General features: G+C 39.1%; 1 protein-coding gene across 10 annotated transcripts in view; it reads right to left on the minus strand.

The window, feature by feature from the left end:
* NAALADL2 (N-acetylated alpha-linked acidic dipeptidase like 2) overlaps positions 1-13,805 on the minus strand; it is a 1,451,400-nt gene that overhangs the window by 1,249,749 nt on the left and 187,846 nt on the right. Inside the window, exon 1 of one of the 10 annotated variants that reach the window (XM_073578819.1) lies at positions 4,043-4,222. The exons of the other annotated variants lie outside the window; for them this stretch is intronic. Within the exon in view, the coding sequence (XP_073434920.1) occupies positions 4,043-4,064 (22 nt within the window). The 5' untranslated portion in view covers positions 4,065-4,222. Of the gene's footprint in view, positions 1-4,042; positions 4,223-13,805 lie in introns of those variants that run through there. 10 annotated transcript variants of the gene reach the window in all.

Here is a 13,805-nt window from a genome sequence, read left to right on the forward strand (position 1 = left end):
AGCTTTTGATAGTGTACCAAAGGGTTTAAGGGTATATAAACCCCTGACAGGTGCTATTGGGGACTCTGATACATTGGCGGAATGGGATACTATGTTTAAGGAATTCTCTAAACGTGCAGTCTCCTTCATTATAGAGAAAAGAAGGGGTGAATTAATGAGGATACGCAGAGAAATTACAAACCTATTTGAGGAGATTAAACCATACGAGTTCCATCCTAAAATTATACATCTCTCAGACAACATAAAAAAGAGGATACGTAATAAAGAAAAAGAGATAATAGAGAAAAAAAGCAGAAAATGTGGTAGGGATTTTATTCAAACTAATACAAATAAAACTTCAGTGCTAACAATGTCAGACCATGGGGAGAATCAAATTAACAGGTCTCATACTGTATACCGATATGAAGAGCACCGATCCCCCAGAACATCGGGCCCACTGTTAACCTTAGACGAAATACAGGGAGGGGATACTTCCCTCATTACATCTAGTGAAAGATTTTCTATTCATCTTACCTCAGATATAGAAAATCCTGTGAATAAGGAAATAACGGACAACGAGGGTATTATGGACATACAGGAGGAAGAACTAGCAGCTATTTCTACTCCATTACTATCCATAATCACCCATAATAGATTTTCGGTTATAGAAAATATAGAAAACGTTTCTTCCATGTCAAGTGACAAACCTAGTAATAACCTACCAATAGAGAACCACAATAATAAAGTTTGCTCAAGAGAACAGAGGAAACAACAATTAAAAACAAAACAGTCATCTCCCTTTTTTTCAGGTAGGTCAAAAAAGAAACGTAAAAGGGGCTATAGGGGCGGGGAATTTACCAAAAAAAAGAACAAGTCACAATCCCCAGCACAGGAAAATCAAGTAATTTCTTCTGAACAGAAAATATTTAATCTCAGTAATTATCCCCTACAAGATAATGAATTCTGTCTATTAAATAAAGGTTTGAAATATGCCCCCAATGTAAAATTTGATAAATTTGGAGCATTTGTTGGTATCAAACTATTTATGAGGAAATTAGCCTTGAAGAAACATTATATGAAAAAGAAAATTAACACTATTGTAGATGGCTCTATCAGCATCTTTGATCCGTAAATGCACACTGATTTAAGGAAAAAATCCAATTTTAATCCGCTACAAGAGTATTAAGAAGCTTTCAAAGCATTTCAAAACAATGTTATACATGAAATCAGAAAGGTATCTGATAAGAGATGTAATAAATTTAAACACAATCTGACATATAAGGAAAAAAGAGCCATTAGTCAACTCCAGGAAAACAGAGAGATCACTATAAGACCGGCAGATAAAGGGGGGGGGGATCGTTATATTAAATACGACAGAGAATCACTCCGGATTTTGGATGACAAGCAAACTTATAAATTACAACATGACCCTTCTGATGAGTACTCGGTTGAGATGAGAGACCTGGTAAAGAGGGGTTTTGAAAAGGGTATCCTAAATAAAAAAAGAAATGGATTTTATTAACACACCCCATCCTAGAGTGCCTTATTTTTACTATTTACCAAAGGTGCATAAGGATATCAATAATCCACCCGGGAGACCCATTATATCTGCGATTGGAGGCTTAACATCAAATTTATCTAAATTTGTGGATTGCCATCTACAAAGATTGATACCCGAACTCCCGTCATACCTTAAGGATAGCACCCATATTTTAGAAATTTTAAACAATATAGAATGGCGCGAACACTATATTATGGGTACACTCGACATCACTTCTTTATATACGGTTATCCAGCATGGAAAGGGCTGGGAAGCTGTGAAATACTTTCTAATGAAAGATGGCACACTACCCAGTGATTAGATTGAGTACCTTTTGGAGTGTATTAACTTTATTTTAACTCATAATTTTTTTAGATACGGGGTGCACTACTACTACCAGCAGTGGGGTACAGCCATGGGCACCAGGTTCGCTCCTAGCTATGCTAACTTATACATTGGGAAATGGGAACAGGAAACCATCTACTCTGACGGCGGGCTACGGGCGAATCTGGTGCTATGGCATCGTTTTATAGACGATATTTTCTTTATATGGTCAGGTGGTCCTCTTCTGTTGGAACAATTTTTTAATGTATTAAATAAAAATTCTTATTTTTTAAATTTTTCTATGACCACTAGTTCTAAAGAGATTAATTTTTTAGATTTAAAAATCTTTGTAGAGAATCACGTCATTGGTACGCAATTGTACCATAAGCCTACTGATTCCAACAATTTTATTGCACTAGATAGCTGTCATTTACCCAGCTGGTTGCTCAATGTTCCAAAAAGCCAGTTTATCAGAGCATATCGTAATTGCTCCAGAAGGGAGGATTTTAATAAAGAAACAGAAACAATGATAAAAATGTTTTCAAACAAACGGTATGATCCAATTTCTTTGCAAAGAACAAAAGAACTAGTAGAGAAAATACCAAGGGACCAACTATTGGGACAACGGAAGAGAAGAAATGATAATTCCATCATGGAAGAGATCCCAATAATTACACAATACAATGCTAATAGTATAATTCTTAAAAAAATCGTGCAGAAGCATTGGAACATTTTGAAGAATGACAAAGTCATAGGGGAATCTTTGCCGACACACCCTAGGTTTATCTTTAGGAAGGCGCAAAATCTGGGCAATATGATAGCCCCCCCTATCTCTAATCCTCTGAGCAATATTGCACTAAATCGAGAAAAATTACCTGTCGGTTTTTTTCCATGTAAAAAATGTGGTCCTTGTAAAAAACTGGCTATTAAGAAACAATTGGCGATCACCAATAAATTTGCAGAGGTACAAATTAAAGATTTCATCACATGCGACACCACAGGGGTTTTGTATGGGATTACCTGCCCATGTGGGAAATTGTATATTGGGCACACTATACGCCCGATGCATGTAAGGATAGCTGAACACCTTTGTAATATTGGGAACAAATTTGCTGGCCATCCCCTTTCACATCACTTTACTAATTTTCATGGAGGCTCCGCTAAGAATATCAAAGTTACCGGTATAAGAGTAGTTAAAAAAAGTTGGAGGAGAGGTAACTTTATCCAACAAATGTCAAGGGAAGAAAGCAGATTGATATTTGAAATGAATACATTGGCTCCCATTGGTTTAAGCAGTGAAATAGAATTGTTTGCTTTTAATGTATTAACACAGAGGAGGGAACCCGTGGGTATATAAGCGCTTATTTAACCTCTATGGACCATCTCTGAGGAAGGAATCCGACGATTCCAAAACGCGTAAGACAGTATTGTGGTCTAGTCCGCGCTCAGTAGCCAGTCACGTGGTTCTCCACGTGACCGTGACGTCACGCAAGGTCCTGCGGGGATCGCTGCACCTTGCTGGCTCTGAACTTATACGCGCTGTGCATCTGCCGCCTCTAGTGGCTGCCACGTGTGTAGGGGGACGTCTGTCACCGGCCGGGACAGCGTCAGATACTCACGGTTGTGACCTGCACTCTAAAGGACCTGAGAGTCGGTACTCGAATCCAGTCTGGTCCGTCTGAACTGTTGCCTAGAAACGGTGAACTGTGTCTCGTGGATTTGGACTGCGGGCTTCATTGTTTGAACTATCGCTGCTGGAATTGTTGCTTTTGCATTGGGCCACTTTGGAGCCAGGACTCTTCTCAATCATCTTGCATTCCATGTGAACGAAGGTACCGCTCTGTTTGCGTTGTGATTTATTTTAGAGCCGTTTCTCAATTATTGTGGGATGGTATCATCCTGCTTGGAAGAAGAGGTGGGTGCATTTACTACATACACCCAAATCTATGTGCATCTTTCTCCCGGACTTACCTAGCTAGCGCAAGTAATTACTATATGCTAATTGTTATACTTTTGCTCAGTAGAGCCTGAGTAATAATGAAAAATGACAAAGGGATAATGTATTGAACACATGAAGAGAGATGCAAAAAGCCATGATATCAGCTGAAATTTATCAGTAATTAGAAACCAATCCTGCCACTTAGCAGCAAATATTATCAACTGGTTCAACTGATGTCCTTTAAAAAGTTGTCTCCTTACCAAGGTGTAAAACAAGAAACATCTCATGATGGGTAAAACCATTGAGCTTATTTTGAGGGGCACTGGTTACACAATTTCTAAATTATTGAAGAATTGTTAGGGCCATAATCCAGAAGTGGAAACATCATTAGCCCATAAACCAGCTACAACCAGGTGCTCTCTGAAAGATTTCAGACAGAAAAGTGAAAAGAATTATCAGAAGAGTTGATCAAGAGGCCACAACCAACTGTAGAGAAGTACAGAAAGACTGGGAATCAACAGCTAAAATGTTTCAAAAAAATACTATAAAGTAATGCATTCATCCTCCATGGTCTGTATGCATGCTCACCATGCAAGACTCCATTGCTGAACAAGAAGCATGTTCAAACTGTTCAAACTCGTTTAACCCCTTCATCCCTTAATCCTGTTCTCACCTTCATGAACAGGACAAATTTTACAATTCTAACCATCATTTTATGAGGCAATAACTCTGGAACACTTCAATGGATACCACTGATTTTATGACATTGTTCTTTATGGTAGAGGTACAATTTCTTTGATATGAACTAGAGTTTATTTGTAAAAAAAAAAAAAAATCCAAAATTTGGTGAAAATTTGTATGCCCTTAAACCAGAGAGATATGTCACACAAAATATACTGCTCAAAAAAATAAAGGGAATACTAAAATACCACATCCTACATAGCACTGAATGAAATATTCCAGTTGCAAATCTTTATTCATTACATAGTGGAATGTGTTGAGAACAATTAAACTTAAAAATGATCAATGTAAATCAAAGTTAATATCCCATGGGGTCTGGATTTGGAATGATACTCAAAATCAAAGTGAAAAATCAAATTACAGGCTTTTAGAGTCCCCTTTTTTTGAGCTGTGTAGTTACCCCCTTCACGACCAATGACGTCACATAGGCATCATGAAAACCTGTGCCATTATGACCAGTGACACCTATGTGGCGTCATGACTTTAAAGCCCCCCTGCGGGTCGGGTGACCGGGGTCACTGAAAGGTCACCCGACCCAAACAAGGGGCTTTGTACTTCACCACAGGGGGCGTGGCTTCACCCCCACGTGGCTACGATCACTCTGATTGGCTGTTAAAAGTGAAACAGCTAATCAGAGCGATAGTAATATTTCATCAATGAAAATTGATGAAATATTACAATCCAGCCATGGTCGATGCTGCAGTACCATCGGACATGACTGGAGACACTGATCCGACCACCCCACTGGTTAACGGGGGCGATCTGGCCCCCGCTGCTGAATGACAGCGGCGATCTGCTGCCGCTGTCATCATCTGCTTCCCTCCACTCTCCCCCCGATACCTTACAAGTGCAGCTGTCGATCCCGGACCATGGGCGCCGCCTTCTTGGAAAATGGTGGGCACATGTGCAGTGTGCCCGCCGGCTGCAGATTCCATTCATTCATTTTGATCACTGTGATAAACTCTCACAGTGATCAAAATGAAATAAAAAGTAAATAAACCCCCCTTTATCACCCCCAAAGGCAGGAACAAATAATAAAATAAAGAAATTATTTTTATTTTTCCATTAGGGTTAGGGTTGGAAATAGGGTTAGGGTTGGAATTAGAGTTAGGGTGGAATTAGGGTTAGGGTTGGAATTAGGGTTGAAATTAGGGTTAAGAATGTGTTGGGGTTAGGGTTGGGATTAGGGTTAGGGGTGTGTTGGGGTTATGGTTAGGGTTGGGATTAGGGTTAGGGATGTGTTGGGGTTAGGGTTGGAGTTAGAATTGAAGGGTTTACAAACGCAACATGATGCAACCATTAATTCCAGCCAATTTTGCGTTCAAAAAGTCAAACGGTGCTCCCTCCATTCCAAGCCCTGACGTGTGCCCAAACAGTGGTTTACCCCAATATATGGGGGTATCAGCATACTCAGGAAAAGTTGCACAACTTTGGGGGTCTAATTTCTCCTGTTACCTTGGGAAAATAAAAAATTGGGGGCTAAAAAATTATTTTTGTGGAAAAAAAATGATTTTTTTATTTTCACGTCTCTGCATTATAAACTTCTGTGAAGCATTTGGGGGTTCAAAGTGCTCACCAGACATCTAGATAAGTTCCTTGGAAGGTCTAGTTTCCAAAATGGTGTCACTTGTGGGGGGTTTCTACTGTTTAGGCACATCAGGGGCTCTGCAAACGTAATGACGACCGCAGACCATTCCATCAAAGTCTGCATTTCAAAATGTCACTACTTCCATTCCAAGCCCTTACGTGTGCCCAAACAATGGTTTCCCCATATATGGGGCACCAGCGTACTCAGGACAAACTGGACAACTTTTGGGGTCCAATTTCTCCTGTTACCCTTGCGAAAATAAAAATTTGCGAGCTAAAAAATGATTTTTTGAAGAAAAAAATGATTTTTTATTTTCACAGCTTTGCGTTATAAACTTCTGTGAAGCACTTGGGGGTTCAAGGTGCTCACCACACATCTAGATAAGCTCCTTGGGGTCTAGTTTCCATAATGGGGGTCACTTGTGGGGGGTTCCACAGTTTAGGTACATCAGGGGCTCTGCAAATGTAACATGACACCCGCAGACCATTCCATCAAAGTCAGCATTTCATAATATCACTACTTCCCTTCCAAGCCCCAACATGTGCCAAAACAGTGGTCTTCCCCCACATATGGGGTACCAGCGTACTCAGGACAAACTGGACAACTTTTGGGGTCCAATTTCTCATGTTACCCTTGTGAAAATAAAAAATTGCGCACTAAAAAATATTTTTTTGAGGAAAAAAAAAATATTTATTTTCACGGCTCTGCGTTATAAACTTTTGTTCTTTTGTGAAGCACTTGGGGGTTCAAAGTGCTCACTATGCATCTAGATAAGTTCCTTAGGGGGTCTAGTTTCCAAAATGGGGTCATTTGTGGGGGAGCTCTAATGTTTAGGCACACGGGCTCTCCAAACACGACATGGTGTCTGCTAACGATTAGAGGTAATTTTCATTTCAAAAAGTCAAATAGCGCTCCTTCCCTTCTGAGCCCTGCTGTGCACCCAAACAGTGGTTCCCCCCACAAATGGGGTGCCATCACACTCAGGACAAACTGGACAACAACTTTTGTGGTCCAATTTCTCCTGTTAGCTATGTGAAAATAAAAAATAGCGTGCTAAAAAAATCATTTTTGAGGAAATAAAATGATTTTTTATTTTCAGTGCTCTGCGTTATAAACTTTTGTGAAGCACTTGGGGGTTCAAAGTGATCACTACACATCTAGATAAGTTCCATAAGAAGTCTCGTTTCCAAAATCTTGTCACTTGTGGGTTTTTTTCACTGTTTAGGCACACAGGGGCTCTCCAAATGCGACATGGTTTCCGATAATGATTGGAGCTAATTTTCCATTTAAAAAGTCAAATAGCGCTCCTTCCCTTGCGGACCCTGCCGTGATCCCAAACAGTGGTTTATGACCATATATGAGGTGTCAGTGTACTCAGGAGAAATTGCCTAACAAATTTTAGGATCCATTTTATCCTGTTGCCCATGTGAAAATGAAAAAACTGAGGCTAAAAGAAAATTTGTGAAAAAAGTACTTTTTTTAATGGATTAATTTGTGAAGCACCTGGGGGTTCAAAGTGATCATTATGCATCTAGATAAGTTCCATGGGGTGTAGTTTCCAAAATAGGGTCACTTGTGGGGGAGCTCCAATGTTTAGGCACACAGGGGCTCTCCAAACGCAACATGGCAACCGTTAAATATTCCAGCATATTTTCCATTCAAAAAGTCAAATGGCGCTCCTTCCCTTCTGAGCCCTGCCGTGCACCCAAACAGTGGTTTATGACCACATATGAGATATCAGTGTACTCAGGAGAAATTGCCCAACAAATTTTTGCATTCATTTTATCCTGTTGCCCATGTGAAAATGAAAAAATTGATGCTAAAACAAAATTTTTGATGGAAAAATTAAAATGTCCATTTTTTCTTTCCACATTGCTTTAGTTCCTGTGAAACACCTGAAGAGTTAATAATCTTCTTGAATGTAGTTTTGAGTAGCTTGAGGGGTGCAGTTTTTAGAATGTTGTCATGTTTGGGTATTTTCTGCCATATAGACCCCTCAAAGTGCCTTCAAATGTGAGGTGCTCCCTAACAAAATGGTTTTGTATATGTTGTAAAAATGAGAAATCACTGGTCAACTTTTAACCCTTATAAACTTCCTGACAAAAAAATTTTTTGCTTCCAAAATTGTGCTGATGTAAAGTAAACATGTGGGAAATGTTATTTAGTAACTATTTTCTGTCACATATCTCCGGTTTAACAGAATAAAAATTCAACATTTGAAAATTGCGAAATTTTCTAAATTTTCGCCAAATTTCTGATTTGTCCACAAAGCAAACATTATCGACCTAAATTTACCACTAACATGAAGCCCAATATGTCACGAAAAAACACTCTCAGAATCTCTAGGATCCGTTGAAGCGTTCCTGAGTTATCTCATAAAGTGACATTGGTCAGAATTGCAAAAAATGGCCTTATCATTAAGGTCAAAATAGGCTTGGTCATGAAGGGGTTAATAAATAACATTTCCCACATGTCTACTTTACAGCAGCACAATTTTTGAAATATAATTTTTTTTGGTTTGGAAGTTAGAAGGGTTAAAAAGTTGACTAGCAATATTGCATTTTTCCAACAAAATTTACAAAACTATTTTTTTTTTCTTTTAAGAACCCCATCATGTTTGAAATGTTTGAAGTGACTTTGAGGAGCCTATAATAGATAATCAAAATTGACACAAATCTTAAAACTGCACCCCTCAAGGTGCTCAAAACCACATTCACGAAGTTTATTAACCTTGCAGGTGCTTCCATTTATGAAATAGGGAACCAAAAAATAAACATTTAACTTTTTTCACAAAAAGTTGACTTTAGACCCAAATTTCTTTATTTTCACAAGGATAATGAGAGAAAATGAACCACAAAATTTGTTGTGCAATTTCTCCTAAACACACTGATAATCCATTTGTGGAGACAAACTACTATATGGGTGCACGGCTGAGCTTGAAAAGGAAAGGAACATCGTTTGAGTTTTTGAACTCAAATTGTCTGGATTTGAGAGCAGTTGCCATGTACTGTTTGGAGAGACCCTGATGTGTCTAATAAGTGGAAACTCCCCACAAGTGACCTTTTTTTGGAAACTTCAAGAAGCTCATTTATATGTGCTGAGCACCTAGAACCCACAGGTGCTTTACAGAAATTTATAAAGTTGAGCCTTGAAAACAAAAAATTACATTTTTTCCCAGAAAATTGTTTTTCACTTTATTTTTATATTTTTACAAGGGTAGCAGGAGAAATTGCACTACACAATTTATTGTGCAATCTCTCCCGAGTATGCAGATGCCCCATATGTGAGAGAAAAACTACTGTTTGGGTGCAAGGCAGGGTTGGAGGGGAAGAAGAACAGTATGAATTTTTGAAGTGCATAATTGGATAGAATCATTAACAGATCACAAGTCATTTTTGGAGAATCGCTGATGTGCCTAAACAATGGAAACACCCACAAGTGATCACATTTTAGAAACTAGACCCCATAAGGAATGTACATAGATGTGTGGTGAGCACCTTGAACCCGCAGGTGCTCCACAGAAGTTTAAGAAGTTGTGCAATGAAAATAAAACTCTAAATTTTTCCCACAAAAATGTTATTTTAGCCCCATTTTTTATTTTTACAAGGGCAACAGGCAAAAATGGAACAGAAAAATGGTTGTACAATTTCTCCAGATTATACAGATACTCCATATGTGGAGGAAAACTTCCAATTGGTTTACAAGGCAGGGCTCCGAAGGATGGAGTGATGTTTTGAAATGAAAACTTTGATGAAACAGTCTGCGGGTGTCATTCATGTCAAGTTTGAAGAAACTCCCTCAAAGAATTAATCTAGATGTGTGGCAAGCACCTTGAACTCCCAGATGCTTCTCAGAATTTTACAACTTTGAATGAAAAATAAATATTTTTTTACCCACATAATTGTTGTTTTAGCCCCACTTTTTCATTTTCACAAGGATAGCATGGAAAAACCCCAATTTCTACTAAGTAAATTGATACCCCACATGTGGTCAAAAGCTACTTTTTAGGCACAGTATAAAGCTCAGAAGGGAAGAAGCACCATATAGGAGTTAAAATTTTTCTGGAATGGTGTGAGGGTGCCATGTCACATTGGCAGAGCACCTGGGGTGTTAGAACAGCAAAAACCATCCATATAAGATTTAGTTTTACAACCTACATCCCATAATGAATTTAAGTAGGGGTGCAGAGCTCATATTGACACCAAATGTGTCTCACAGAATTTTATACCATTGAGCGGTGAAGAAAGATCAATTACATTTTTCCCACTAAAATGTTGTTTTAGCTCCAAGTTTTTAATTTTTCTAAGAGCTGATAGTAAAACATGAATCTCCGTTTGTCGTAAAAAATTCTAATGAGTGTACCAATACCCTACATGCAACCAGGAAATGCTTTTCATGCACAGTGCAAAGCTCAGAAGGGTAAGAGTGCCATATTAAAGTGCAGATTTTACTGTTAAGATTTGTGGGTGCCATGACCCTCTGGAAGAGCCTCTAAAGTGCCAGAACAGCAGAACCCCTCATACATTGCCTCATTTTCAAATATCTCACAATGAATTAATCTAGAGGTGCAGTGATCATATTGACACCACAGGTGTGTCACAGAATTCTTTACCACTGGACATTGAAGAAAAATAATTACATTTTTACCACCATTTTATTTAAGCCCCAGAATTTTCATTTTACCACAAGTAAGTTGGCTAAAATAGCACCTCCAAAATTTGTCACAATTTCTGCTAATGTTGAAATACTCCATATGTGGCTTTACAATACTGGCTAGCCATATGGAGAGACTCGAGAGAGACAGCGCTATCACCTCCTGGCGCGCAGATTTTCCTCGAAAAGGTTTTGGACTCCATACACAAAGCACCCAAGTGCTATAAGAACAGAATCACTCTCAAGTGACCACATTTTAGAAATTATACCATTTTGGGAATTTATCTACAAGGATAGTGACAATTTTGTCTCCATGAATTCCAGAAACTAGCAGCAGTGGATGTTGCTGAATGAAAATTGAAAACTGCTGTTGTAGTACCCAAGATGTCACAGTGACCAGTAATTTGTAGTGATCAGCTCACGCCTCTGGAGAAAAGCCCCTGTATATTAGGCAGCCTCTCATAGCTACAGAAATGCCAAACATCTGGACAATAAATGTGGTTTAGCACACTGTGGGGTTCATTTGGAAGCGTATAATTTGATGAATTTCTTTTGGGGGACGAGAAGCCATTTTGATTTCCTAGAGCCTTTGTGCTACCAGTAACATGGAAATCCTATATTTCCATTGATAGATGACGGTCCTGAATGGGTTTTTTAGCGAATTTATTTGGAGCTTTTGTTCATAACATCTTACTTAACATTTGGGATCACATTTATCCTGTAGCTTACACTGAGCTCTGACATAAGGGTTTGCATCTAAATTTCTGAGTGACTTAATTTAGTTCAAAGCCTTGAAGGATCCATTCAATATAATGAGGCTGCAGTTACTCTAGAATCCCTCTGGCATCTTTTCAGAAGTGCACAAAAATGTGGCAGATGGTAACTTTATGCAAGCCAAAAAGACGGATTCACAAGTCAGATAGTGTTCACAGTGTTGTAGGGGAAGTCGACTGACCTATGGACCTGTCTGCAGCAGAAGGGTAATTGTACAATGCGCTGGACATGGACTGCTGTATATGAAGGTGGGAGACAGCTGGAGATAGTGAGGGATGGTGGAGTACTGGGTTTGGCCACTATGGGAAGACCAAGGACAGCAGAAACAGAAGAAGGTGTAGTACTGTAGTTTGGCCACAAGATGGAAGCAGGGAGCAGTGAGGAAAGGTCTTAACATCAGCTTAAGGCTACAAAACTGCAGATTCATGGGGGGTGGAGTTACAGGAGCTCTAGAGGGGGAATTCCCAGGGAGGGGAATAAAAGAAGGGGTAGAGAGTTCCAAAAGGAAGCCATTCCAGGGAGAAGAGCTTAGAGGAAGAAGAGACGGAAGCAGGAGATGGAGAAGAAGCTCCAGCAGGGACTGAGGAGGAAGACAGTTAGGGGGGTGGCCCTGACAGGAGAGCCCGCAGGACAGAGAAGGCCTGGGGGTACCAGACCGACAGACTCGGACGGGTGAAGTGCTGTGGTGGTAGGCCAGGGCAGCCACAGTGAGAGAGCCATGAGGGACTTCAATTAGGAAAAGGAAGAAAAGTGAAGGTACCCGGGCCTGTGTGCGGAAGTTGTCGTGCAGCTGCTATGTGGTGCTGCGGCCGTCGAGAGGACGGCCAATAAAGAGGATCTGTTGAACGCACCTCAGTTTCTGTCTCAAGTATGTTCGGGAAAAAGGGACCCTCCTCCCAGTCGGCACACGTACCTACAGTGTCTTCATATACCTCATTTTCGGTGAAGAATTGGTTATGTGTTTTTTTTTTTATGTAGTTTCTCATGTGATACAAGCAATTAGACAATTTCATTCTTTGGGTCGGTGCGATGCTAGATTTATATCAGATTTTTAGGTTTGGCTGCTGTCACACACTAAAAGATGCTTTTTCTTTTATAAAAAAATTTTAATTGACTTTATTGTCATCCCCAGAGTTTTACATGATATGTATTACATTTTAGTGGTATGTAACGTTCAAAACATTTTCTGTATTTTATTAGTCATCCATAGAGTATTATGTGCTTAGTGTGTGAAAAAGATGGCAGAAACCAATGAGACTACAGAGGAAGCGACTGGAGGTATATCGGAGCCAGACCAAGCTGGCGAGAATTTTTAACATTAAATTAAACGTAGAATTACAGTTTGCTAAAGATAAAGCTATTTTCAATCTAATAAAGCAATATTTTATACAGAGATATATAGATAGATAGATACAGAGATAGAATTTAGAGATGAATGATGTAGACATATAATGTCACAAGCCCTCTACATACATTGGCATGCAAATGGTTGAGCACCCCTCGTCAAAATTACTGTTAATGTGAACAGATAAGCAACCTGAAGATTAAATGGTCTCTAAAAGACCTAAAGTTAAATATGACATTTCTTTTGTATTATAGGCGAAAAAAAATAATATATGTGTCAGTTTTTAATTTAGAAAATTACAAAAAGGGAAATGGCTCAATGAAAAAGTTTGGGCACTCTTGGAGATTTGAATGCTCCATTACTAATCCCTGGGCTTGAAGCCAGTTGGCATTACAAAGCTGACAACTACCCCATAAACCATTACCATGATTTGCCCTGGTGCAGTGCCATCAGAAAAAGCTGGAGTGAATTGTCAGAATAGGCTCATCTGTGATGTGCCAATTCTGTGGTGGCTTGGGGTTTCCACTTTTAGGTTGGGTAGGGCCCAATAACAAGGGCCCTTCCTAGTTTGATAAAAAAGGCCAAAGCTGCCTGCTTTAGCTTGGCTGGTTATCAAAAATAGGGGACATTCCTCAACACTTTTTTAAGTTATTTATCTAGTTATTAGGTAAAATAAGGCTAAACACCCTTTATTGCCACATGAAAGGTACTAAAGGGTGCAAGTTTATTATATGTGGGGGGCTTGTGACATTTAATATCTACAGTACATCTAGCTATTCTTTTTATCAATCTATCCTATCTATTCTATAAATGTATTCTATATATCTATATCTCTTCCATTCTATATATGTATTCTTTTGATCTTTTCCCAGCGTTATGGCTGTGAATTTACTGTACTTGGCTGATGAAATATCGGGTTTCC

Source organism: Dendrobates tinctorius, unplaced genomic scaffold (assembly GCF_039654945.1).
Source record: "Dendrobates tinctorius isolate UK_male_01 unplaced genomic scaffold, ASM3965494v1 ptg000060l, whole genome shotgun sequence".
Classification (NCBI taxonomy): Eukaryota; Metazoa; Chordata; class Amphibia; order Anura; family Dendrobatidae; genus Dendrobates; species Dendrobates tinctorius.